This window comes from Sminthopsis crassicaudata, chromosome 1 (genome assembly GCF_048593235.1).
Source record: "Sminthopsis crassicaudata isolate SCR6 chromosome 1, ASM4859323v1, whole genome shotgun sequence".
NCBI lineage: Eukaryota > Metazoa > Chordata > Mammalia > Dasyuromorphia > Dasyuridae > Sminthopsis > Sminthopsis crassicaudata.
Window position 1 is genome coordinate 731,524,518 of NC_133617.1, and position 25,942 is coordinate 731,550,459.

General features: G+C 51.9%; 1 protein-coding gene across 12 annotated transcripts in view; it reads right to left on the reverse strand.

Moving 5' to 3' along the window:
• Positions 1-25,942, reverse strand: part of ATXN7 (ataxin 7) — an 88,134-nt gene that overhangs the window by 43,576 nt on the left and 18,616 nt on the right. For 9 of the 12 annotated variants that reach the window (XM_074284185.1, XM_074284190.1, XM_074284186.1 and 6 more), the window contains one exon: positions 12,329-12,433. The exons of 1 other annotated variant lie outside the window; for it this stretch is intronic. In XM_074284185.1, coding sequence (XP_074140286.1) covers positions 12,329-12,433 — 105 coding nt within the window. Of the gene's footprint in view, positions 1-12,328; positions 12,434-15,655; positions 17,133-21,730; positions 21,804-25,942 lie in introns of those variants that run through there. 2 more of the 12 variants (XM_074284198.1, XM_074284196.1) reach the window with 2 other exon arrangements.

Consider the following 25,942-nt stretch of genomic DNA (forward strand, 5'->3'; position numbering starts at 1 on the left):
AGTGAATGAGGCATGACACCTGCCGGGGACCGGAAGGACACCGGGTCCCTTTGCTGAATCCTCTCAGCCTCAGTCTCCTCCCCGTAACATGGGAGTAACCACAAGGATCTAGGACGGAGCCTTTGTAAAGCACTCCGCAGACGCCGAATGCGACCTGTCGGTGCAATTTGATGACAGTGATTTCCTGTCACCGCCTCGCTAGGACCTGCAAGTGCTCCCGGCCTCACGCGGGGGACATCCCCGAACAAATGGAAGGCACTTGACCCGTCCCCAGCTGGCACACCGTCGGGTCTGGCCCAAAGCAGCTGCTCTGTCCATGCTCGCTCCTCTCCCCTCCCGGCCAGGGCGCTGGCCTTGGTGCTGGAGGGCTCTGGATTCCAATCTCACCCGGGTCACTGAGTGCATCAGTGACGTCATCTCCCTCTGCCTCCCTCAGCAGCAACAGGGAGCTGAGGGGGAGATTAAGCTAAAGCAAAGATCCTCTCTGCTTCTGATGGTAAATCTGATCCGAATTTTTAATTTCCAAATGAAGGCAGAGGAAGCTGGCGTCGGGGGGCTGGCTCCCCCCATGCTATCGTCTCTCAGGATCCCTTCCCATTTAGAGCTGACTTAAAACACGCTAAGCGCCCCCTCCCCCAATCGAGGCCACCCACGATTCCAGCTCTTTAATGTCATTAATGTCTAAATAACAAAAGCAAATATACAAACCAATACACGAGGGGCAGAACGCTAAACCAGAGCTCTGGTAGCTAGGAATTAAAAGCATGTGTCCCATCAGTGGTATTGCATAATATGCAGAGGGACGATGAGGAAAAAAAGCATTTTAATACTTGTATAGTGTGTGGGGAAGGGGAGCAAAAATAAGTCCCTATTAGCTGACGCATGCATAAATCACTGCCTATTGAGCTATTGAGATTTGCAGAAAATTTAATTAGGACTAATCACTTTGTGGTGAAAGTTAAATTAATTCATGGGATTCATTTTGCAAATCTGATACCCAGGGATGCAAATTACTGATCAAACAGTCAACTTCCTATTTCCTTGGGGAGAAAAAGAATGTTATCTGTGACATTTTTCATCCTGCACGTTGACATTTGCGTGCATGTGATAACTGTCTTAACGCTCTGGGTTAGGGACTGAAATATTACTAATAATAACATTTTGGTGGTAAGTACACATGAAAAGGCTAGCCAACTTCCTCCCTGAAATAACGATAACATTTCCATGGCTCTGAAATTACTGCGTAAGCTTCTGTGGTCCTGCCAAGAGGAGTGAGACATTTTCACAAGGTTAAGCCAAAACAAGGCCGGGCCTCTCTGAACGCCTCACAGTGGAAATGAGGGCCAAGCGAACTGTGAAAGTGGATAAAGAGGAGGATGTGCAGCAGAACGTCTAGCCGCCCCGCCGCCTGCGCAAACACTCCCGCCTCTCCCCAGAGGAAGGAGCGGCCGGCCTGCGGGGAGCTCCATGACAACAGGCAACGTTGCCCGGCCAGGATCCCCCGGTAATTGGGACGTCCGCACGTGCTTGTGGAGCCGCGTAAAGTGAAACAAGATGACGAGCAAGCGCTTCACTCTGAGAATCCCACAATCTGGCTGCTCAATGAACGGGAAGACCAAGGCAGCCTCAAGAGACTGGCCTCCGCTGGAGCCAAACTTAGGACACCCAAAGAAAAATACTTAATTTCCTACTTAGTCTTCACACCAAAGGAAGATGTTACTCTCAAAAGGGCCTGAAACAACCAATTCCTGAGAAATTAAAGGGGACCCTGATTCGCATTCCCCCAAAGGCTTTTACAAACAGGAGACGGACAAAAAGGGCCACTTGCTGCTGAATATTCCTAAGTAGATTAAATTGAACTATCTGGTGGCAGTTTTAAGATGATAAATAATGCGCGTTCTGTGTTTCAGGATTATCTAGAATAGAAACTAAGATAGTAACCAAAATCACACTAATGTACATTTTGCTCTGACATATTTTGACATGACAGCTCACAAGGTATGAATAATTTCTATTCATCCTCTGGCAAAGATGGCATTTAAGAGAACCTCTTCTGTGCAGCAGCAGCCACCCCTTGCTACTGTGGTTGTTGGTGTCCATTTTCAAAGAGACCAAAATGACATCACCACATTAGAACTGAGTCCGACTGTGGCCCCTCGGACTGATACGAGCTCGGGATGCTCCACCATAGGTCGGTTTTTCAGGCACCCCCAAACACCAGAGCATGGGGGGAGGGGAGGTTCCATGTTATGTGAGCAGCAAAATGAACTATCTGAACCCTGTGACCGTTCAAATCTCTTCAGAAGAGAAAGTATATGCCAAAGTTAAGGCTGCCTCCGTGAACTAGGATACCGGAATCCAAAGGAAAGCCAATAACCATCAAAAGATCAATAACACACCCACAAACCCCATGAACTGATGCTCCCTGGAGCCTCCCCCACTCATAGATCCACCCCACAGATTAGCCCCCTGCCTCCCTCCCCCAGGGCTGGGGAAACCCCTGCTGGAGCCTGCAGAAGACTATCCGGACTCCAACGCTGCCCGGCGCCAGACCAGAGAAGTCAGGAACCGAGGGAGGGGCAGATCCATGAGGCACTGCTCTGAGCCTGAGAGAAAGCACCCTGTATCCAGGCCAACTCTGAGCACCCCAACATCCCCTGGGGAGAGACCTAGGCTGGGGAACCAGGAATTGCCCAGCATGATGTTCTGAGATGCAGTAGTCTCCAAGGAAACCACCATCAGAGAGGGTGAGGTTAGAAAAGGAACAGGAGAAAATCAGAAGGAAAAAAAGACTGAAATGAGCTAAGATCTCAGGAAGACCCCAAATATAAGCAGATAAATCAAGAGGAAAGACACTCTGACAGCAAAACAAAATGTGGATTGTAGCTCTGGTAAATGAGTGCCGGCATCTGTGAATAAATGCTGCAAAATAAAGGAAAGTGACGCAATGCTTATGAGACACAGAACCCTTCCCAGTATGAAGAAATCTGAAAGCATAAGCTGCTATTCCTGAAGGGGTCGAGAGAGAAAAGCGAATGATGAGAACAGAAGGTATGTTCTGCCCGGCAAAAATAATGGGCAGGATGGAAAAACTGGATCCTTCGAAGGCAATCCTCTCCAGCAAGCAGAGAGAACAATAAATACACAGAAGTGAAAGAAGAAGAGAAGCAAAAACAAGAACTTTCAAAGAAAAGATGCTCCCTCTGACCTTCATGATCTCCCCCAAGAACACGACAGGCCAGAGGCCCGCCCGCAACTTCTGAACATGAAGAAGAATATTCCCATGGAAGCCTTCACTCCCAGGGAAAAACACAACAGCACACTCCAAGGCACGTGGTGATGAAACATAGAGGTTAATTTGGAAACAAACTCCAGGCCATCAGAAGAAAGACTTTCAAATACAAATCTAAGTAAATTAAAAAAAAAAAAAAACAAAAAACGTAAGGCTCTTCCATATCCAAAAGAAAGAGGAGGGAGTGGGCTAAATGTTCTGAAGGGTGCTCAGGATGCAGCCCAGGGCGACTCAGACTGCCAGATGCGAGCTTCCCCAAGCAGCACAAGAGAGCGAGCTCCATGAAATAGCACAGCTGGCCACCAAGTGAGCAGAGACAGACCAGGGAAAGTGGACATCAGGGAAACACAACAGTGACAAAGCTTTTGGGACCTACCCTGTCTCCGGGGTCCTGCGGCCCACTGCCTCCGGGGCCCTCAGTACCCTCCCTCCTCTCCGACTCCTACAGGAACTGGCACTGTTCTGGGACTTGGCAACAGTGGCAAAGGGAATCCGTGCAGCAAGACCTACAGAGCAGGGAGAATCCGGAATGGACACCTTGGAAGCTTGACTGCGAGAAGAATTTAGAGAAAAGCGAGAGAGCGGATAATGACAGAGGTCATGAATCAGAGAGGGACCGTGTTGAGTAGACAGAAAAGGAGGGAGGGTAAGGAAGAGAGAAATCTTTTTAAAAGGGGGACAAAAAGCAAAATTTCAAATACTAATGAAAAAAGTACTTGAAGGTGAAGAAAGCAGAAAACTACATGACAGGAAAAAAAAGCAGGGGAAAGGGATAATTATATAATTAAATTAATGCAAGAGGAAAAAAAAAAAGGAAGAAAAAAGCAAAACCGCAAAGAGAAAAGAGAAAGGGTGGAGCAGGAGGAAAAAGCCACTGGTATAAGGCTACCTTTAAAGGAAAAAAAAAAAAAAAAGGTTAAGATAAAGTAAATGAAGGAAAATAATACTATGTTTATAGCAGAAGAGGGGGTGGTATGGTGGAAACAGAACTATTAGAGACAGAGGGAGGAAAATATAAACCTAACTTTAAATGTGAACGGGTTAAACAAACCAATAAAGAAAAAAAGAGTAACAGGTTGCAGAAGAAAAAAAAATCTTATCTTACCATCTGTGGCTTAAAAGAAACATTTAAAAATAAAGGCAACACAAAATGAAACCAAGGGAACGAAAACGAATTTACTAAATTGGAAATTTAAAAAAAATCTCTACAGCAATGACAAATAAAACTAAAAGACGGTTCTTTGAAAAGGCCAACAACACTGACAAACTCTTAGATAATCTGATTAAGGAGCAGAAATCAAAAATTTTCAAACAGCAAATGAGAAAGGTGAAATCACAGCAAAACCAAAAGAAGTAAAAAGAATAATAAGAACTTGTTACGCTAATAAAACTGAAAACACAAAGGAAATAGAACAATAACTTCAAAAATGCACAGCTATCAGAAGACCACAGAAAGATCTTAAACAACTCAATATCAAAAAGAGGAAGTAGGTCCAACTCTAAAGGAACTGTGACTTCACCTTTCTCAAAGAAAAAAATCCTTCTGGTTCTGATGAATTTACAGGAGAATTCTATCAAACTTTTAAATAGTTAGTATACACACTTTACAAAATATTCTCAAAAACCAAGGGAAAAAAGCACCCAACCAGAATCCTTTAGTGAAGAAAAATGGCTCTAATACTAAGCCAGAGAAAGATAGAAGAAAGCACACCACAGGCCAAATATAATTAATTAACATCGATCCAAACATCTTAAACATACTCTAGTAGGTTACTGCAGTGATTTATTCAAGAAACAATTCACTATGACCAAGTGGGATTTATTCCATGGATGAAAGCATGATTCAACGTTAGAAAAGCAATCACCATAATTAATCAGATTAAAAACTAAAACGTTTAAAATCACATGATCATCAACAGATGCAGAGAAAGCCTTTGACAAAATCCAACATTTTTATGCTAAAAAGTCTACAAAATATAGCCAAGCTTCACGCACAATGGGGATACGTGGGACCCTCTCTAGCGCAGGACCGACGAAGCACATACCCGGTGATTACGACGCTGCCGGGAGAAACGATTGCTGAAAAGTGTAACAAAACCGTGAGGGCCAAGGCCGACCCGCTCCTCGTGAAGGAGGGACGACCACGGGGGCTGCCCCACGCACAGGCTCGGGCTTCATCATCCGTGCTGGTTTTTTCCCCTCTAAAAATACCGTCTGTCAATTGGAAAGACTTTCTGGAGGAGAGGGAAGGAGATCTGGACAACTATACTAGCGTAAGAAATAGAAAAATCAATCAAAACTTAACTTAAAAATTTAAAATAAGACTCTGACAACAATCACAGAAGAAGCCCAATTGTTCCTTTTGGGAGGCTCGCCAGATCTGGAATTTAGGGTTTAAGACATGACTGCCGCCGTCACACAAAGGCACCACGGACACGGGCCTGTAGGTGGGACCCTTCCTGAGCAGGCTCCGGCTTGACCAGAGCCCCGTGCGGGCCCAGCACTAAAATGCCCCTGGGCCGGGGCAGACCCGGCGGGCCTCTGTGCCAGGGGCTGAGGCGGCCCAGAAGTCAGATGCGCCCTCTCAGTCCCCAGGTTGCGCCCTACACGCTGCGCCCAGCACTAAGCACACAGCAATAGCTCAACAGATACCTCGTTGGCAGAGTGATGGACATGCTTCTGTCGGAAAAAAAGACATTGCTATGGAAAAGTAGAATAATGCGAATTGAGGCCCCAAGAGCAACAGCCCCAGAGTAATGGGCACAGACTGCCTTGCCTCTAAATTTTCAAGGCTAATTCATCCACCTTCTTTTTCCCCCAGGAAGCCCTGTGCCTTTCAGACAGAAACGGGAAGACAGGCTTCTCTGGATGAAATTCAGGTTTCTACTCCGTTTGGGCCTCGACCTCCATTAGGAAGGAACACGCACCTCTCCCCATGTACTCTGGACACGCGCTCTCTCCACACTGACGGGCAGACCCCCCCCAGGCCAGTGACTTCCCTTTTCCATCTCCCTAGGGCCCAACACGGAGCCTGCTCCATGGAAAGCTCTCCCTCAGTGGCTGCTGACTGATACATTTTTAATGTACCTCTCAAAAATCCAACAGGACGTGCCCAGGGGGAACTGGGAAACCAGGGCCAAAGCTCAGGAAGGCCCGTTGGCGGATTGATGACTGAGGGGGGGGGGGGGGACTGCCCAAAGGCCCAACAGCCAGCACAGGAAGGAGGGGGCCAGAACCTGGGGAACGGTTCCAGGGAACTATCACACTGACTTTGGAGGTGCCATTCTCTTCCTCAATAGACAACCGCTTTGGAAGGAATTGTGTCATACGCCGTGACCATTTTTCATTCACAGGAGCAGAGCTGTGCAGCTGGGAGGGATTTCCCCCGTCCACACTACAAGAAAATAAACATTAACGGGTCGTGACATAACCTCTCACAAAAGGACACATTTTCACTGGAAGGTAAGAACATATATTTCCCTCCAATCAGCATGAATACTTCTCAAGAGCAAGCAATAAAACCGCCTACGGCGATAATTTTAAAAGTATGCACTTGGTGTTTTTTTTTTGGGGGGGGGGCAAAATTGTGGGGAAGGGTCCTCGGTTTCACCAGACGGCCAAAAGGGCCCACACCACTGACGAGAAGAAGCCCCCTGGTCTGGGGAAAGGGGGTGGGGAGAGGCTGAGAGGAGGGACAGAGGGAGGAGCTGGAGCAGGCCTAGACCTGAGATGTCGGGGATGGAGCACTCCTCCCTCCAAGCAGAAGGCGCTCCCTCTGATGGCGAGTCTCGGAGCGTGCCCAGTTACGCCAGAGTCACCAGCCAGCCTGCATCACAGACCCAGGTTTCCTAGCTTCAGGCCAGCTCGCCACCAAAACACCGCTCTGGTCTCGGAGGTGGCCTGGGGGTTAGCACGGAAGGAACCCTGGAAGGTCAAGGGCGAGGGGGGCCTGGGGAAGATGACGTCATTGAGACCGACTTGAGTGCAGTTGGAGAAGGCAAGGAAGGGGTGGGCGTGATGAGAGAGGGTCAGCAGCCTCTGGTGAGGGGGGCTGAGCCCAAGGGGACGCGGCTCACTGGAGGCAGGGGCCACGAGGGTGCGCAGAAGGAGGGTCTGGCCCAGGGAGGAGGGTATGGCCCGACTGGCACACTGTCTTGTCTGAGGAGACCTGGGAAAAGGCCCCAAGTGCTCGCTGTGCCCCAGGCCCTACGCTGGTGGCTCTGAAAGGAGCTCCAAGTCCCAGGGGGAGGGGATGGTGCAAAGGGAGCCCCTCACTCAGACCACAGCCACAGCAGCTGCCTGGGGGCCTGGGTTCACACAGACAGGCTTGTGAGCATCCAGAAGGCACCAGAATGGTGAATGGACCGGAGCCGAGCCAACTGTGGGTCAGGGAGGGAAAAACGGGGGGGAGGACACAGGAGAGAGCAGGAGCACCCCCAGGAACTCAGTCCCCTGGGACCACAGCAGGAGGGATGAGCGGGAGCACCGTCGAGTCTGCAGGAGCACCGAGCACATATGGCACAGAGAATTTCTCCTCCGGCCTGGGGTTGCACAGGGCTGGGGGTGACGGCAACGGGGAGCATCGGGAAGGAACAACAGACGTAGGGAGGAGCAGGGGAGTGCCCCACGGACACGGGGCCCCTGGAGAAGAGGATCGGGCAGCTAGGTTAAGGAGGAGGCTGCTAAGGTCTCGGTCAGGTCGTGGGCGCCTGCTTTCCAACCTAGGTGAACGTCAGCGTGCAGCTTTACACTGGCACACTGTGTTGTTCCCTTCTGCTACCCGACGTGCAAGGAAATGACTTACTCGTCCCCCCTCGGAGGAACGCTTTCCCTGGGCTCCTGACCACCAAGGCCCGGAACCGCCACCTTTGGGTGGTCTCAGGGTGACTTAGAAAACCCCCATCTGCATTACGGGTGACGGACGCAGTGGCGCCTGCTCTGCTGCCCCCTTCCCGATTCTATTTTCACCTGGCTCGGGCTGCATCCCACGAAGCCAGCAGTCACCACCTGGTCGGCTCTCCACTGACTCCGCCCTATCGCTCCTGCCTAGACCACCTCTGTGACCCCGCCAGGCTCCCCGCTCTGACCCAGCTGCACCCCAACCCCTTGGGCAGCCCTCCCTCGAGGAACGCCCGGTGTCCAACAGATCCAGACCAAGTGCGCCTCCCCCCAGCCCGATCCCACCGGCCTTTGCCGGTCTAACCTGGTGAACCCGCATACTTGGCAACATTGCCATTGTTCAGAGTGGGTAATAATTCACACGTGGCACCTGAGAATGCACCAAGACTTTCTTCATAATACCCCGGTGAGACGGCCAACACGGGCACAGCCGGCCCCATTTCACACGTGAGCAAAGCGAAGCTCAGAGAAAGGGAAGCGCGTTGGCCCCACGTGTGGACAGCTGGGTCAGCGGCAATGTCCCGGACTGCAAACCGAGGCTCACTTCGCCACAAAGTTTAGGACTGTTTTTTTTTGGGGGGGAGAGAAGGGGATGTACACATACATGTATGTATATGGTAGCAAAAAACAAGAAAAACTGTGGTGGGTGGACTGCAATAGAATAGAAGGCCCTACAAACAACGGGTAACACGTCTTCCTGTTTCCTTATCCAATGAGCCATCCCACGTAACTAACAACTCTTAAAAGCCGTTTGGCCGCAGGGGCCCATCTGTCACCTGGAGGCGACCGTAACGCCCCCCAACTGTCCTCCATCCGGACCGTTCTCCTCAGGGGGCTCGGTCACCCTCCGGGAGCCGTGGTGGCCGAAGGGAGGGGACAAAGACAGGAGACCGTGGGGCAGGGAGGCCAGGACCACGGCCAGCAGCAGGCGAGGGAGGCAGGGCAGGGTGCCGGGCGCCAGGCCTGGAGTCAGGAAGCCGCATCTCCGTGAGTTCAAAGCCGGCCCCAGACAGTGAGTGAGGGGTAACCCTGGGCCAGGCGTTTACCTGGCTGTTTCCTCCTCTAAGAAAGGGCCAGCCACGCCAGAAACTTTTCCAAGGAAACCTCGCCAAGAGTGGGCCGTGACTCAAACAACTGAACAGCGACCCCCGGGGCCATGAGCCCAGAGGACAGGAGCAGAGAAACCAAGGAGAGGGGGCGGATTGGGGAAAGGTGGTGAGTTCTGCCTTGGGCCCGCGGCGCCTCCTCACAGGGGATCCCTCACTTCCCTTTTAGGACCGCCAAGGTCTGTGCCCCTCTTAAGATACCCATCAAGGATGTTCTAGACGGCAACGTTTTGCGTATGTCTTCTTCCCTTGCTTGATCTCTCTAATGCGCCCATCAAGTGATCTGCTAGCTGGGTGTCGGTGGGGTTCCCAAAGGAAGTGTTCAGCAGGGACTATGGTACAAGTGAACTTCATCTTAAAGAACAGAAATACATTCCCAACCCCCCCCCCAAAAAAAAGCTGTAAATTGTTTTTGAAATAAATTCAATTCCATTAAGGAAACATTTGCTATCTCCATAGAAAATAATCCCCCAAAATGAATCTTTTTGCAGGATAAAAACAAGTAGATTTTGACTATCAGGTTTCCTCTAATTTTTTAAAACATCCTGTACCATGTGGTAAGCAGGAGGAAAACTTCCTTCTTGAACTGTTGTCCTGAGTAAAAAGTCTCGATCGTGCCCGCTAGCGAGCCTGCGACTTCAACGTCAGAATCCTCTCCCACAGTATGGATTCCAATCGAGCCACACTTGCTTATTTTGGGTTACTGATCATGTCCTTCCACAAGGGAGACAGAGGCTGAATATTCAACATCCTGGAGGATATTAGGGAACAAGGGGCCTCGGGGTGCCTAGGGGGACAGGAACAACAGCTGCAAAGAAGGGAATTAGGAAATAGGCTTTTACAATCTAGAGCTTCCAGGTGAATGTCCTTTTGATTTCCTGGATAGTCTATCTGCAGCTTATAGCAACACACTCCGTTGTCCTTGTTTGTTACCCAAACTGCCAGAAATGGCCCACCATCTCACCACCCTTGGAGGAAGGCTTCCTCCCTTCTGGGGCAGTCATCTCTTGACTCTATACCAGTGAGGTTAAGCTCAAACAAATAGTTCCCTCCAGGCTCCCCTCCGCTAGCTGTAGAGGGCCACAGAGAGTGTTGGTCTCTGGGAACTCTGGGCGAGGGACAAGATCGTTCAGCTCAGAGGGAACCTGCTGACCATGTCTGGGTCGGCTCCCCGGCTCCCCTGAGGGCTCTCGGCCTTCCTGAGCAGTCAGGGGGCGGTGGCAACCTGTGTGGTGATTGAAGCAGAGTGATAGCAGGTGGCAGAGAGTCATCTAGCAGTTATTTGGCCACGGGCACCTATATCTTGTTTTGTTATTCTACCAAGTCTGAACTTCATTCTAACACATGAGGGGACAGACCCCAGGCAGGCAGCTGACCAGGGAACTACTGAAGCTCACTTGGTGATGAGTCCTCCCCTTTCACTTAAAAGGTACCCAAGTTCACTTTTTGTCACATTAAAGCCATGGGACCTGGGTCTGGAGATGGAAGGGACCTCAGGATCATCCTTCTATTTTACAGTTAAGGAAACTGAGGCCCAGGCTAAGGAAGGAATTGATTTTGGCTCTTTTGGCTTTCAGGCCAGTAGACACAGGGCCTGAATTCCCTCTAGAACCTTCATATTCTTTTCTTGGAAAAATTATTTATAATGAATAGACTTGTAGAAAATACAGCAGGCTCCCATTTTTGGCCTTTCTCATCTGTGCCTCCTGGAACTGTGTGTGTGTGTGTGTGTGTGTGTGTGTGTGTGTGTGTGTGTGTGTGTATGTACACACAAGCCTTTCCTGGGCCTTCTAAAACATTCATATATAGAAGTCTTAAATTTTTGGCAGAATTTCACTACCTCTGCACAACAGGCCTTGGTGCCAAAGCTACATTTAGGATGTACCCAATGGTCTTTTTGCAGATGTACATCAGAAGCACTGCAATACAAGATGAAGTTCCAGGCAAGAACATCCCTTTTTGCTTTCGGATGCAAAAGAAAACCAACTCTGACAATTCATTTATTTGCCTCACCTGAAAGCCAGCCCTTCAATGTATCTTATTTAAGATTTTTGTATCAATATTCATTAGGGAAATTGGCTTATAATTTTCTTTCTCTGTTTTGACCCTACCTGGTTTAGGCATCAGCACCACAACTGTGTCATAAAAGGAATTTGGTAGGATTCCTTTTTTCCCTATTTTTCCAAATAGTTTGCATAGTACTGGAATTAATTGTTCTTTAAATGTTTGGTAGAATTCACTTGTAAATCCATCTGGCCCTGGAGATTCTTTTCTTATAGAGTTGATTAACAGCCTGTTCCATTTCTCATCCTGCAATTTATCAACAACTTTCTTTTGTCCTCTGGTTTCAATCACAATGAGTCTCAAGACTAATAAGCCAGCTCCTCAAGCAAAATGTCCCCTTTGGATCACTGGATGAATGATTTCCCATTTAGGGGGCATAAAGGCAGGTATACTCGAAAGCATAATCCCAGCCCCAGGCCCCCCTTCCCACCACTCAGACCCTGTCCCTGAAGAAAGGAAAAGGGGCCACGGAGAGCAGAAGGCCTTTTCCCCTTGTGCTTTGTTCGTGGGTTGCCATGGCCAAAGAATTCATCAACATGTGGCCAGTCTGCTGGGGACGAGCCGCTCCAGACTCGGCCAGGCAGGTCATCCAAAGTAGACACAGTTTGGCCCAGGCCTGTCCCTGAAGCCTTCTGAGCAAGGTGAACCCGGGCTCATCGTCAAGAACCCAGCCATCCCTTCCTCCACTCCACAATGAAGTATGAGAGCAAGACTGTGCAGAAAGGATCCCCAATCAACCAAAACCCAAACTTCACAAAAGTATTGTTTTAAACATTTAAATAAGTGTTTGGATGTGTCTACCAAAGCACCTACCACACAATAAGCATTGATGGGTACTTATGAATTCTAAACATAATCTACTTTGTGAAATAAAAAGTATTATGATGCACCATGTTGCTGTCATCTTAGCCTTAATCCTGCTTTACCTTCCCCCTTTAAAGATGATTTTAAATGGATGCACACTTACCATAATGTGATTGAAATGCCTGTGGTTTAACGACCTGATTACAGTGGTTACATATCACCAAATAGAAATCATCATGGGCTGGACAGAGACCAAATATTGGCATATCTGCAACAAAGAAACAAAGCACAGCTTACTCTTCAGGTAACAAAAATCATAAAGAGTCTAGTCACGCGAATATGTCGAGCGCCAAGAAAGCCTTTGGAGCTCCTGGAATTCTCAAAGTATTCAAAAATTGTTTTAGCTTAAAATTTTGCAACCACATTAAATGCATCATAACTTAGAAAGATGCCGTCATTTAATGGTTTGATTTGTTTAACTGAGCATTCTATGCTTGCCATCTGCTACCTGAGATCCTCCTAAAGGAATCCTTACTAAAGAGTCAGAGCTCATGCAAATTTTATGAATAAATCTGCAAGCTTTCCAGAATTGTTTACATACACAATTGTCTTTGATATTCTTTTTCAGGGCTATTTTAATCTTGTAATTAAAACAAAACAAAACAAAAACCATATCGAGTCATTGGTAAAAAGATTCCTGCATTAAACATATACATATTACATATACACATATCTATCATAGATTATTTAGCAAAATGCATGCAATTTGCTTTTAATAATAACCAAACTTATTTAAATATAACCTAAACTACATGAATATTTGCAAGTGAAATCGACATTGCCCTTGTTTAAATGTCTAGTTCACAATCTAATTCTGAAAATGTTATTAAATGTTCTATGTTACAACAGGATAATTCCCAACCTTCTCCCCCTCTAACATTTCCACAAATTTAAAGTAGTTTGCGAGGCTGTTTAGGACGTTAAACACTGATGCTGGAACGACACTGGAAAATTTATCTAATTTAATTGCAACAACTGAATATTCAACATGCTTTGAGGAATCACTTTAAAAAACTAAAAATAAAAATAAAAGGAAAAACAGCAAATTATCAATTTCGATGGCAACTTTCCCTTAATCCAGGATGTAGTGTCATGGGTTTTATTTTAAGGCCAAAACAAGTAATCATTCTCCAAACTGGAGTTTTCTTAAGACTAAGTCCCAACATTATCGTTTAAATATTCTTTAAACACCAATGTGCACATAAGTCAAAGTAGGATTAACTGAATCTCATGTGCCAGTAGGAATTATCCAAACACTTTATTACTTGGACAAAGCCAGAATTTAGCTTTTAGAGGTATAACTGAGACCATGCAATGATTTTGTTCTAATTAGGGGGCTATGAAATACACAAGGTTCTGGGGGTAGGAGGGGGACCTAGAAGAAAAGAGCCCCAAGTGGCTTCTGGCCATCCTGATCCTGCCTCAACCAAGTAGGGTACAGCCAGAGGGGGAAGCAAGGTGGCGCGAGTTCAAATCCTCCTCTAGGTGGCCTAGATCCTATTTCAGATCTGTAAAGTCCATAATGATCACATTTCTAGTTGACAACTGACTGAGAATAAAAAGAAAAAATAAAGTACTTTAAAAAAAAAAAAAAACCGAGTGCACGATGATTTCACAACACCAGGGAAGAGTTCAAAGTCTGTTAGGAACGCAATGATCAACACTTAATAAATTCTTTTCCATAAGACTACTTTTTTAAAAAGCTCCATTTGCAAGAAATACACAGAAACCCCAAAATATTATTTAAACTAATCAGCAGCAAGACTTGAGGCTTGTCCAGTTCAGTGTGAAGCATCTATGAGCATCAGAGACAAAGTTCAGGACAAATGAGTTTTATAAATAGCAATCAAAAGAGCAGCAGGTGAGTGGCCTGGATTCTTTCTAGGCCACTCAGGCCTGCGTGCTAGTTTTCATAACTTTGCGATGCTGAATTAGAATCAATACTGCTCAACACCCCATGAATTTGCATTCTTCTCATGTCCGAGCCACCCCCCATGTTACAAAGTGGGGGTTTCTGAGGATGAAAAGTGACACTAAAGCCCCGGGACTCAATCTGCTACGGAAAAAATGCAGCGTGCCAAGAACGTCTCAGGTTCTTTTTTCCGGAGCATTTGACTTTTCTTGTGACATAAGCTAATGGCTACCATTAAGGAAAATAATAAAGAAAACTAAATTTACTAAGAATGCATTAAAATCTGTGACTCTTCCAAAAAAGTTAATGACAATGCTTTTAGTTTTGTCATTTCATATATCATTTTGTATATTCTTGTCATTTTTTTCCCTTATGTGCCCATCTTTACTAAATAAACTATGGTGGATGTAGAAATCTTATGTAACTTCCTGTGAAATTTTGTTAAAGCTTTTTTCTTTTTAGCAGCCTAGAATATACAAGATAATGTCTCTTCCTTAAGCTGCTTTAAACCCCTACATATATTCTGTGTATATACATGCACGCATTTTCTGTACTGTAACATTCCAAAGAGCTTAGCAACTGTCAAAGATAGTATGGAATGTTGTGGCAACAGAAAGAAATGGGACGTGTGTGTGTGTGTGTGTGTGTGTGTGTCTGTGTGTGTGTGTGTGTTTTTACATATTTCTTGAGGCTGACATTCTGAACCCGTCCAGTTACAAATGAATAGCTGGGACCCACCCAAGTATAGGGAAGGCATTTGATTCCGGGCTTTTCAAAAATCAAGTTAAGAAAAACTCAGGGAACTTTTGCTAAATTCAAAAATAAGTGAAGAGTTTCTGTAGGCAAGAACTCAGTGAAAAGTCTCAACACGTTGTTTTTAGGGAAATTAAGAATGTTTAAGACAAAACTGTTTCAAAATTCATTTTGAACTTCTGAAAAACACATTTCATGGACTTGAGTGTTCTCTGATGCCTGAGCCGAGCTTTTCTCCTTTGTCTCGTCTTCCATCTGCCGGTGGTTCCGTTCCTGCACCCGGTAACTTTGGGCCAAAAGACTGGGAGGGTTTAGCTTTCTCCAACCTCTCTGTGATCTGAGGACTGGCTGTCTCCGCTGAGGTCCTGGCCCCAGGCCTCTCCGTGGGTGGAGGTGACCCGTATGCTCAAAGGCCCGGCTGGCCGGGCTTTGAGGGTGGGCCCGGCCACAGATTGCAGGGCTGGCCTCCAGAGGCCGGCCTCCGTGGGTCTGCAGAGGCTCCCCACCGGCCGGCTGCGGGGACTCGGCCTCTGGGACAGCAGTCAGGGGAGGGGCAGGGCCGCCGGCAGGATGTGGCCGGCCCTGGGGCGCGCGCGGGGCGCAGTCCCGGGCCAGGGGCCCTGGTCGCCCGGCAGCTGAAGGCTGGTTTCCTGTAACCCTATCCCGACCCGGCGAGTGCCATCCCTCGGCACGCTGCACATGATCGGTCCCGGGATTAGTCTGGCCATTCAAAACCACAAAGTAGGAGTGTGAGTGGGTGCTCACCCAGTGAGTCATGGCGCTGGCAGCTCCCCTGGACTCCGGGCTGTCACCCCGTGACGTTCCCGGGACCCACCTCAGCTCACCAAGGAAGTCACCAAAGCCACGCCTGAAACCTGGGTTTTGGAAGCAAAGCCATCAGCCCAAAGTAAGGAGAGGCACTTAACTCATTTCCACCTAAACAGCTCAGAGTTTTACGCTGGCTCAGGAGTGTGGGTTTAGGCAAGGACCCCCCTCCCAGGCTCAGGTGGTTCCATCTGGAGGAAGGAGAGGCCTGGATGGAATTGGGCCTTGCAAACCCCCTTTTAGCTCCAAAGCTTTACACAGACTCACCGGAGAAGCGTAAGAGGGAAGTGGGGAGGCAAACGGATTATATCAAATTAATCATCTTTCAAACTTTAAAAATCGTACCGTGTCTATTCTGAAAGGCCAACGTTCCTGATTAGAGTACCACTAGTCCAAATGTAGAAATAGCCACAGACTCACGCAAGCACGGAAAAGAAATATTTTAAAGAGTTCACGTAAGATGATTATATGTATCACCTTTATCAGTTTGTTTGGGGAGGGGGAGGCAAAGGAGAAAATCTGGAACTCAAAATCTTATTAAAATGAATGCCCAGACTATGTTTACATGTAACTGGAAAAATAATTCAGTTCAAATAAATAAAATGAATGGAAGAGATGTGTTGTGTTTCGCAGTTAAGCTGTACCGCAGAAAAGTTTGTAAGCTCAACTTTTATATCATTTCTTAAATGACCTTTGGGCAGCGCGGACCATTAAAAAGCAGCGACCGTGAAATCCCCAACGTTCCCATCTCTTTCTGGGGATTCTGGCGTTCTTATGTGAGATTTGTTTAAATCTTGGGGTCTGTGCGCACGTGAAGGCATTTGGACAGTCCTCGGGCTACAATCCTATGGCTATAAAGTTAAAAAGGCCTCGCTCCACCCCCACATCCGCAACATGCACTTCAGCACTCACACTCTGAACAGCAGACTCCCTGCGGGGGTCCCGGACACACTGGGGCAAGGGAGCCCCCTCCCTCCCCCATGCTCTTCCCCTGGCTCAGAGGCCCCACGTGTGAAGCGGGATGTTTCCCAGACCTGGAACAATCACTGCCTTCTCAGCCCCTTCGCAATCTGGGGCTTCTGGGAGGGGGTGGGGAGACAGCACAGGCCGGCTAAAGGCAAGCCGTCCCAGCCCCCAAGGCCTCCTTCCCTGTGGGCTCCATGGGGGAGGGCAGCTAAAGCTCCTTGGTGCTGCCTCTGGGACCCCATGCCTGGGGGGACTGCTGAGGCTGATCCCCAAGCACTAGGCCGCAGGGCGGCACTAGACAAAGTCCCAGGGTCCCACCCTTGTCATTCCCCTCCTCCAAGGCAACTGCTTTCAGGGACAGGGCTGACGACTGGGTGGGCCGGCCTATGGCCTGGCTGGGCCTGGCTCCCGTGCCTTCACATCACAACCTGTGCCTTCTGGAGAATCAGACAACAAACACCCTCTCCCTCTTTCCTCTTCTCCTTCCCTCTTTCCTTTCTCTCCTTCCTCTCCCTTTTCTCTTTTCCTTCCGTTTCCCCTCCCCACCCTCTCTTCCTTCCCTTTCTCTCCTTTCTTCTCCCTCTTTCCTCTCCTCCCTCCTTCTCTCCTCCCCCTTCTCTCCTTTCTTCTCCCTCTTTCCTCTCCTCCCTCCTTCTCTCCTCCCCCTTCTCTCCTTTCTTCTCCCTCTTTCCTCTCCTCCCTTCTCTCCTCCCCCTTCTCTCCTTTCTTCTCCCTCTTTCCTCTCCTCCCTCCTTCTCTCCTCCCCCTCACTCCTATAAAGACACCATCAGACCCTGACTGTGGCTGACTGATGCTCTGCAGCTTCTCCAGCAGGGTGCCCCAGACCTGACCTTCGGGCTCTCGGACGAATGCTGCAAGAAGCCCGCCACAAGCCTGGTAATCAGGGCCTGGCTGGGCCCTCCAGCATGGGACTGAACAGTGAATGAGGCTTAGCGTATTTACAGCTTTCAATACCCAAAGTAAGTCAGAGGACCTGGGTTCAAATCCTACTCCGGTCCCGTTATTACTGTGGGTTCCAGGCTTCAAATGCTTCATGAACAAAAAGGAAAACGCGCACCCTCTGATCCAGCAGTGGCTCTACTGGGCCTGTATCCCGAAGAGATCCCAAAAAAAGGAAAAGGGCCCACACGCCTGTGCAAAAGTTTGTGGCGGCCCTTTCCGTGGAGCAAGAAACTGAACACTGAGTGGGGGCCCAGTTGGAGAGTGGCTGAACGAGCTCTGGGAGATGAATGTTACGGAATACTATTGTTCTAGAAGAAACGACCAGCAGGAGAGAGGCCCGGAGAGACTGACAGGAACTGACGCTGAGTGAAGGGAGCAGGACCGAGAGAATATGAAACAAGGCAGCAACAAGACTACACGATGATCAATTCTGATCTTCAGCAATGGCTGACTCAGCCAGTTCCAATGCTCTCGTGATGGGGAGAGCCATCTGCACCCACACAGAGGACTGTGGGAACTGAGTGCGGATCAAAGCACCGTTTTTGCTGCCGCTGTCGTTTTGTTGTTTATTTGTTTTTCTTTCTCATTTTTGCCCCTTTTTGATTGGCTTTTTCTTGTGCAAGATAATAAATATGAAAATGTTTAAAAAGTTGAAGGAAAAAAGTTAAGAGGAGAGGACTGAGTTGGCTGATCTCTAGGGCACTAAAGCTCCAGCAGGCTGCAGAGAATTCTGGATGATGTGCATCAGGATAACCCTTAATCACTGTGCCGCAGGAATGAAAGCTGAATGGCACTTGTTTTCCCAGATTATAACCCGCAAGGGAAAGGCCAGTCCGTTGAGCTTGCCCATTGCAGACGGGCAAGGAATGCGCCGGACTTGGGACTGAGGGGAAAGAAGGGGCCTTAGGGAGACTGCAAAATCCTCCGAGGACCCAACTCCTTCCTGAATGCTCCTCAGGGGGCGGCAGGAACAGCACCAGCGCTGACTAAATTCTTTTCATCTGGAAAGCAAACTATGGCAAGGAGACCAAGGAGCTCAGGAGGCACGCTGGCCAGCCCCCATCTGACGGGGGTGCCGAGCTGGAAGGAGCGCTCAGGGCCACCCAGGCCACAACAGACACTCATCTGCGACTCCTCAAGGGGTCCGACGGGCGGCGAGCACACGCCGCTTCACACAGCCCGTCAAGGCAGCGGAGAGCAAACCCAGCCGGACACAGCGCGCAGAAAGCTCAAGGGGCCGCTGGAGAATCACCAAGAAGTTGGAAAAGATCCGCAAAAAGCGGTCCCAGACTCTTCTCCACCGAGACCGCGGGGTCACACGCCGGCGTTGATTTCACAGCCCCGAGCTCTCTACGGAAGGAAAACTGGCTTTAAAGAGAAAAGCGAGGGGGAAACCGCCAGACTGTATAGGGATCTGGCCCAGGGCCAAGAGAGTCCAAGACGCATTGAGGGTTTGACGTAAGAGATCTAAAGGGGCGCTAATAATAATGGCTGATCTCCCTCTGGCCTCGCCACGTGCCGGGCACTGGGCTAATACTCACAATTTTTACTTCATTTGCACCCTGAGAAGCAGGTGCTATTAATGTCCCCATTTTACAGATGAGGAAACTGAGGCAGACATGGTGAAGGGATTGCCCAACATCACGGAACTAGGAAGTGTGAGAGGCGGGATGCGGCCTTCCTGTCTGGCTTTCCGTACAGTGAAGACCAAGCATGGAGGGGAAAAAAAAGCTTTGTGGGTGCCCGGGAGAGCAGAGCCGCCCTACAGACCCGTCCAGCAAGGTCTCCCCCCCAGCCGCCATGACCATCAGCCACCGGCCAGCTTAAACGCCTGCTGAGAATGAGTCTCGGGCAGGCCCTAATGCAGGGAGATCCGTCGCCCAGCAGCGCCCCCCGCTGGAAGAGAGGGGACCCGGCGGAATCTCGTGGGCTGGCGGGCATCCCTGTGGGTGCCCAGGCCCTAGGAAGCTCCAACTGCAGCAGGCGGCACTTTATGGACCAAGGCAAGCTGCAAGACCCGGCGGAGGTGCCTGGGAGGACCAGACCTGGATGGATGCTGTCTGCGGGGCCCATGGAGGTATGGAGGCAGACTCAAGCTTCCCCTCCCCCCACACAAACATCTCAGCAGGGCCCCCCCCCCAGGAGAGAGCCCCTGCTGGGCAACATGCCCCGAGGAGCCCCAAGGGCTGATGGGACCACTCTGGGAGAGCCCCTGCGGCCCAGGAGCTGCCCGTGAATACCCAGAAAGCCCCTGGGTGCATTAGGGGTGCTCCTGCGAGAGACCCCAGCCTGTCTGATTGTCCGGCCTGGGGGACATTCTGCAGGCAACACCTGTGGCTCCAGAGAAGCGGGACCTCCTGAAGGGCCCCAGCAAAAGCGAGGGAATGGTGGCCGTTGCCCACGGAAAGGCCCCATCCTTGGAGGTCCCAGAACCCTGCAGGCCGCCGGGCCCAGAGACCTCCCGACCACACCGTGTGCTCGCCAGTCGGCCGGCTGGGTCTAGAGCCGCAGGCTGCCTTCCCCTTTATGGTTTTATTCATTTTAGGGAGCTGCTTTATCAGTTACTGCAGATGAAGCGACTTCCTGCACATCCAAGCGGCTGCAGCGCAGGGAGGCTGCAATTCCAAGCCACGTTTCAAGACACCAAATGGGGCCTGGCACAGTGCCTGGAATACAGTAGGTGCTTAATTGATGTTTGCCGATGGACTGGTGCTCAGGTGAATGGTTAACTGTATGCCCAAAGCCCAAAACCTCCTGGCTCACACAGGCAAATTAAAGGCCATTTAAAGGGGGCTTCAAAGAAGACTGAACCGTAAGCCTCGAAGGGTCCCACCGCATGCGCTGGAGTTTACTTTTTCCGTTGCTGTCTGTCGTAACAACGACTGTCAATAACCCAGGGAGAGTCCTGCTTTTCGGAGGGCTTCTAAAATTAGAGTACTTCTACTTTCAATTAGGGGGTGGCCCAGAGCACTTTTTCTCTGGTAATTATCCCATTTGTACAGACTTCCTTTCCCGGCTACTTTCTGCAGAGCAAGTACGAAGGGGAAGCAGCGGGACGGGGGAGAGGGGCCTGGGAGCCGGCAGGATGGTCCCGGGCCCTCTCGGGTGTCCGGCAGCGCCAGATCTGTCCCCAGAAAGCACGAAAGGGGACTCGCGGTCTCCTAACGCACAGAGATCCTCCCCGGTGTGGTCCGCAGCCCACAGACCCAAGCTCCAGGAGTTCTGAGAGCTTGTTGGCTCTCCCTAATCTGCCTTCGTGAGGCACACGCGCAGGAGCCGAGAATGATCTGTCCAGGAAGTCTCGAGTTATTTCCCCGCTCTCCGACTCTTCTCAGCCGTCGTGGCACGGGCCAGAATGGGCCTTTGGCCGGTCACAAATGGGGGGAGCTCCGGGGCAGGTGCCTGACCGGCAGGACTGGAGCTGACAACTGAGACTCACCCACACACGGGCGTCCCAGAAGTCTCGGTGCCGCTCTAAGTCGGCGCTTCCGAGCGCACCGATTCTTCCGGGACGCCCGTGCGCACAAGGGCCCCCGGCCCCCCGGAAATCGGCCGCCCGTCGGCAGCGGGTGAGACCGGTCAGAAAGCCCGGCGAGTGCTCATGCAGAAGCTATGGCAGCAGATCAGGCTGCCCGATGAGTCATGCGGGCTCCGCGGGATTAGTAAGTGCTGCTCTCATACTTAGGTTACTGGGTGAAAATAGTCACAGAGGAAATGACCTGGGGGCTGGGGGAAATCACACATAATCGCCAGGGAGCCAAAGGCCCAAGCACTGCAGCCATTTCTGGAAGATTTATGCCCCGAAAAAGGGCACTTTTCTTCTTTCCGAGCAGCCGGTGCGCGGTCCGAAACCGCAGCAAAGCAACCTGTGCGGAGCGGCCGAGGGCAGCCAGAGGCCAGACCTCGTCCCCCGGCCGTCTATTCGTTTTGGCCATCGCGCCGTCCTCCCCGATAGAGAAAGGCACCAGGCAGCCCCGCTTGCCCCTTCCACGCTCATCTCGACGGCGTCGCTGCGAACAGTCGGCTAATTAATTTGTGCCCCTCTCCTGGCAGGCTGCCTCTGCACGGCAGAGCAAAAATAATCACATTGGGCCCGAGCAGTACCAGCCTCTCGCCCTTTCCTTGTGGTCAGTGGCTGGGTTTCTTCGGTGTCAGGCCCGTAGAACGTTACAGATTAGATTAGGATCATTCAGAAACGACCATGTTGCAGCTCTTTAATTTAGCAGGAAAGGACTTCGCAGAGGAGGGGGAGGGGGCGGCCGCTCCAGGGCCGGAGATAAGAGGGCGGCTCTCCACTCCAGCTTCACCTTCTCCCGGTCACTCTCCACCGTGCTGGGAGGGAGGAGGGGGCGGCCCAGCTCCACAAAGCAGCCTCCCCTGGGAGCGGTGATAAAAGGCCGGCCCCATTCGCAGCAGCTCCTCCTCCACCCCATGACATCCAGCACAAGGAGAGTGTGTCCCGGCGCTGGCCAGGGGAGGGCTTGCCTCTGTCTCCGCGCGGGTCCCAGGGCACTAATGAGTGCTCCCCGGCTCCTTTTACAAACCAGGAGACTGAGGCAAACCGGGTCTCCCAGCCGAGGTCCCGCGCCGGATTCAAACTCTGGACCCCGCGCTCCGACCGCGGCGCCACCCAGCTGCCCAGGGAGGGCGAGTGACCTAATGAAGAGGTGCCCCGAGCAAATCTGGGCACGGGGGAGAAAAGCGGGCCGCGCCCCCACAAAGTGCCAACTCTTCCTGCCCCCCCAAAGCCACTCCATTTTTCCTCCTTCCCGCTGTGACCTCTCAGAGCCAATAACTAGAGCACGGCGGTCTCCATCCCCACGGCTTTCCAGCCGCCTTCCTTTCTCATGCTCCCGGTTAAATAAACAACAACGATGCGGAGGAACGAGGCGGTTCTCTCCGATTCCCTCTCTTCCCAGAAACGAGGCCCGGCTCGGAGCAGTGGGCGCAGAGGCAGGCTCACTCCGGGCCAGAAGGGGGCGTGGGAGGTGGGAAGACACGAGGGCAAGGTGTCGGGTCAAGCTTCTCCTCTCCTCCTCCATCTATGAGCTCTGGCGAGTGGCGGCAAGGAAACTAAAATAGCTCGTGAACTCGAAAACGCCGCCGCAGCATCGTCAGCTTTCACACGTAAAATGTGACGGCGACTTCCAAGGAGCCGCCTTTACAGCCCGCAGCGTGTGGCCGAGCAGCAGCAGCGGCAGTCCACCGGAAGTGAGCCGCCCTCCGCCCTCCGATCCATGAGGAGCGAGCGGGTCGCGTGGCGGGGAGTCCCAGGTTTATTTCCTGTGATGATCCTCAAAGATCTGTCTTTTGCTGAGAGGGGGTGGAAGAGAAGGAAACTGCTGCAGCAGAAGTGGGATTTCGGGGGAGAACAGCGATCTGCGGTTCTTTTCACGACCCGGTCCTTGACCCTGCTGAATCCCGCTAGGAGATGCACCACTCACTCACCCCCGCTTTCTGGGAGAGTTAGGGGTTTTGGAAACGTGGGAGAGGTTGTGCAAAGATCAGAGTCGGCGACGTCCTCAACGTGGGGGACGGCTGGGGGGAGCCCACTGGGCGTTTCCAGCCGCTCTTCGGAGACCCCGGCCCAGCGGAGGCGGCGCTCTGGCTCTCTCAGCCGGGCACAGGGAGGAGGCCGTTTCCTGACACTTTGGAAGCACCTTCCCCATTCAAAGGCAGAGCCGGGTCCAGCAGACTGGAACAGGATGCGGAGCAGAGCAGTCCCAGGTGCTCGGGGGCCTTCCCATGCAAGGCTGCCTTGTGCCCATGTACCAACCTTGTCCCCCACGAGGGGGAGCTCCTGGAGGGGAGGGGCTGCCGGACTACCTTTAGCTCCTACAGATTTATGTTTAGCTGCAACGCACACCTTTTGGCTAATTACTAACCCGCCAGGAGGTGGCTTTGAGGGGGAGGTGGCAAGGGACGGCCATATTTAATGCAGAAAATGACGGAGGTGGGCGGTGACCCCCGGGCATCCTCGGCTATGCCCTCTCGGGCACCTGCACCTGCCGATTCTTTCTCAGAGCGCGTAGCCGCCGGCTCTTCCTAGTCCTGGCACCTGGCAGCAGACGCGGGCCCGGCCTCCAGCTGGGAGCCAGAATGCAGAGACTCAAACCCTGGGTCCGACTGCAGTTAACCAGAAGCAGCCCCGCTCCTCCGAAATGAGGCTCGGTGCCGAAAAGGCTTCTGAGACACTGGGGAACACGCGGGCCCAGCACAGTCCGGGAGGCCGGGACGTCTACTCCTCCCTGGTCCGCGGGCTGCTGGTCCCTCTCTAGCAACGAACGAGCTGCGCTCCCAAACCGCTCCGGGGGCTTGCTTTGAAACCAGAAAGTCCTTCCTCATAGACACAGCGTGAGAAATGGCAGTTAGAGCGCCGAGGCTGCCCACGGACAACTTACTGCACCCAAATTAGGAAAGAGAGAGAAGCCCTAGACTGAGCTAACACTGGGGCCTTTCTCGGACTCCCGAGAGCAGGAGGGGACCTCGGGGCTCTAGCCCAACGGCCTCCGGCTGCCCCGCAGCCAGTGGGAGAACACTGCTGGGCCCCGGGCTGGCGGACGGCATCCTGGGAGCCAGAGCTCCCTGCTTCCCCAGGCCTTGGGGCCCGCAGCCCCCCACAAGAGGGACGAGCGGTCTTCGTTACTTGTACCGCCGGTGACTGACACTGAGTACATGTTTACTGACCGAGCTGGAAGGGCTCTTAGGGCTTGTGGGCCAGGGCAGCCTGGTAGAAAGAGCCCAGGCTCTCAAATGAAAGGTTCGAACTTAACGCCCACTTTCCCTGGGAGAAGCTTGGGACGCGGGGTCCTTCCAGCTCTCAACCTGCAAAGTCCGCTCCGCCTCAACTCCCCGTTACAGAACCGGGGCCCACGAGTGGTGCCCAGACCAGAGCCTCGGCTAATCAAGGTTCGCTGGCCCGGGCCTACAAGGAAGAACCCATCCACGCCTGGAACTGTTCAAGGTCAGAGAAAAAAGAAAACCTTCAGAAAACAAACATGGCGGTGATGGAGACTGCCCAGTGGAGCCGGCCTCCCCGTTCTGGAGAGAGGAAGCTCCAGGGAAAAGGGCGGCTGGGGTCCACATGCTGTGGCAGGAGCTGAGGCCAGGGCAGGTCCTGGGGGTTCTGGCCGTGGGGCCCCAGATCCCTCCCCCCAACCTCCGTCTCCTCCTGCGTTAGCTCGGAGAACCAGAGAGTGGATGGAAAGGGCCCCGCCGGCCTCCAAGGGCCGTGGAGAGGTCCCTGGGTGTTGACTTGTGTGAAGGTTCCAGAAGGGGTATGGGGGGCTGAGAGCAGCAGTCCTTGAGGGCGTCCCTTCCACTTCACAAGTGCCCCCCTCCACTGCCACCGGCCTGACACGGGGGAGGCATCTAGGGGCTCCCCAACAGGACAGAGGACGCTGGAAGAGCTCACTGGTGGCCTGGGGGGGGGGGGCGTGCAGCCAGGGACACAGGACGGAACAAGGCAACAATGGCACCCTCCCCAGCAGCGGGCGAGACAAGGCTGGGGGGCCCCAGCACCGGTCGGGCGCACCAGCATTAACAAAGGCCAGAGGACTGGGCTGAACCAGAGCGGACAGAACCAGAGAGAGAAGTCCACAAAAGAAAATTTTCTGCTTGAGTGAAAAAGCCCGACTTCCCCCAGAAGGCCCAGAGCCAGCTCCTCCGACTTAGGTCCCGGCCAGGGACCCTCAGCTAAGGCCAGGCCCAGAGCCACCAGGCTGGAGGGGCGCCCGCCAGCCCTGCCCTGTCTCCCCCAGCCCGGGCCCGCTGCAGTAAGGCGGCATTCAGAAGCCAGGCTGGCGGCTGAGCAGGCGGTCAGGTCAGAGACCCAGCCACGGCAGCTGGAGTGCACAGAGCACCCCCTCGGCTGTCCCACTTGCACCCACCCCAGGGTGGGCCTCGGGCGTCCGGGGGCAGCCGGGGAGTCCGACCAGGCCCCGCCCCAGGCTCCCTCTCACTGGGGGGTCTCCAAGGAGAAGCAAGAGGACCCCTTTGGGTGGGGGTCGCTCGGGCAGAAGCCCTGGGTCGGACAGCTGCCAGGCTGCCCCGGAGTCTGGGGTTCTGGGAATCACTGGGCAAGGGGTCTCAGAAGAGAAGGGGCCAAAAAGGGCAGGCGGGTGGGCGAGAGTGAAGGGGGATGGAAGAGCCAGGGGCCGGGGAACACTTCCTCAGGAGGACCACCAGGTGGTGCCAGTGCCCCCAACCTGGGGGGAGGGGCAGCTTTTTGGGGCCAAAGCCAATTTTCTGTAGCCCCAGCTGAAGAGGATTGGCCGTGACCATCCACTTCTCACTAAT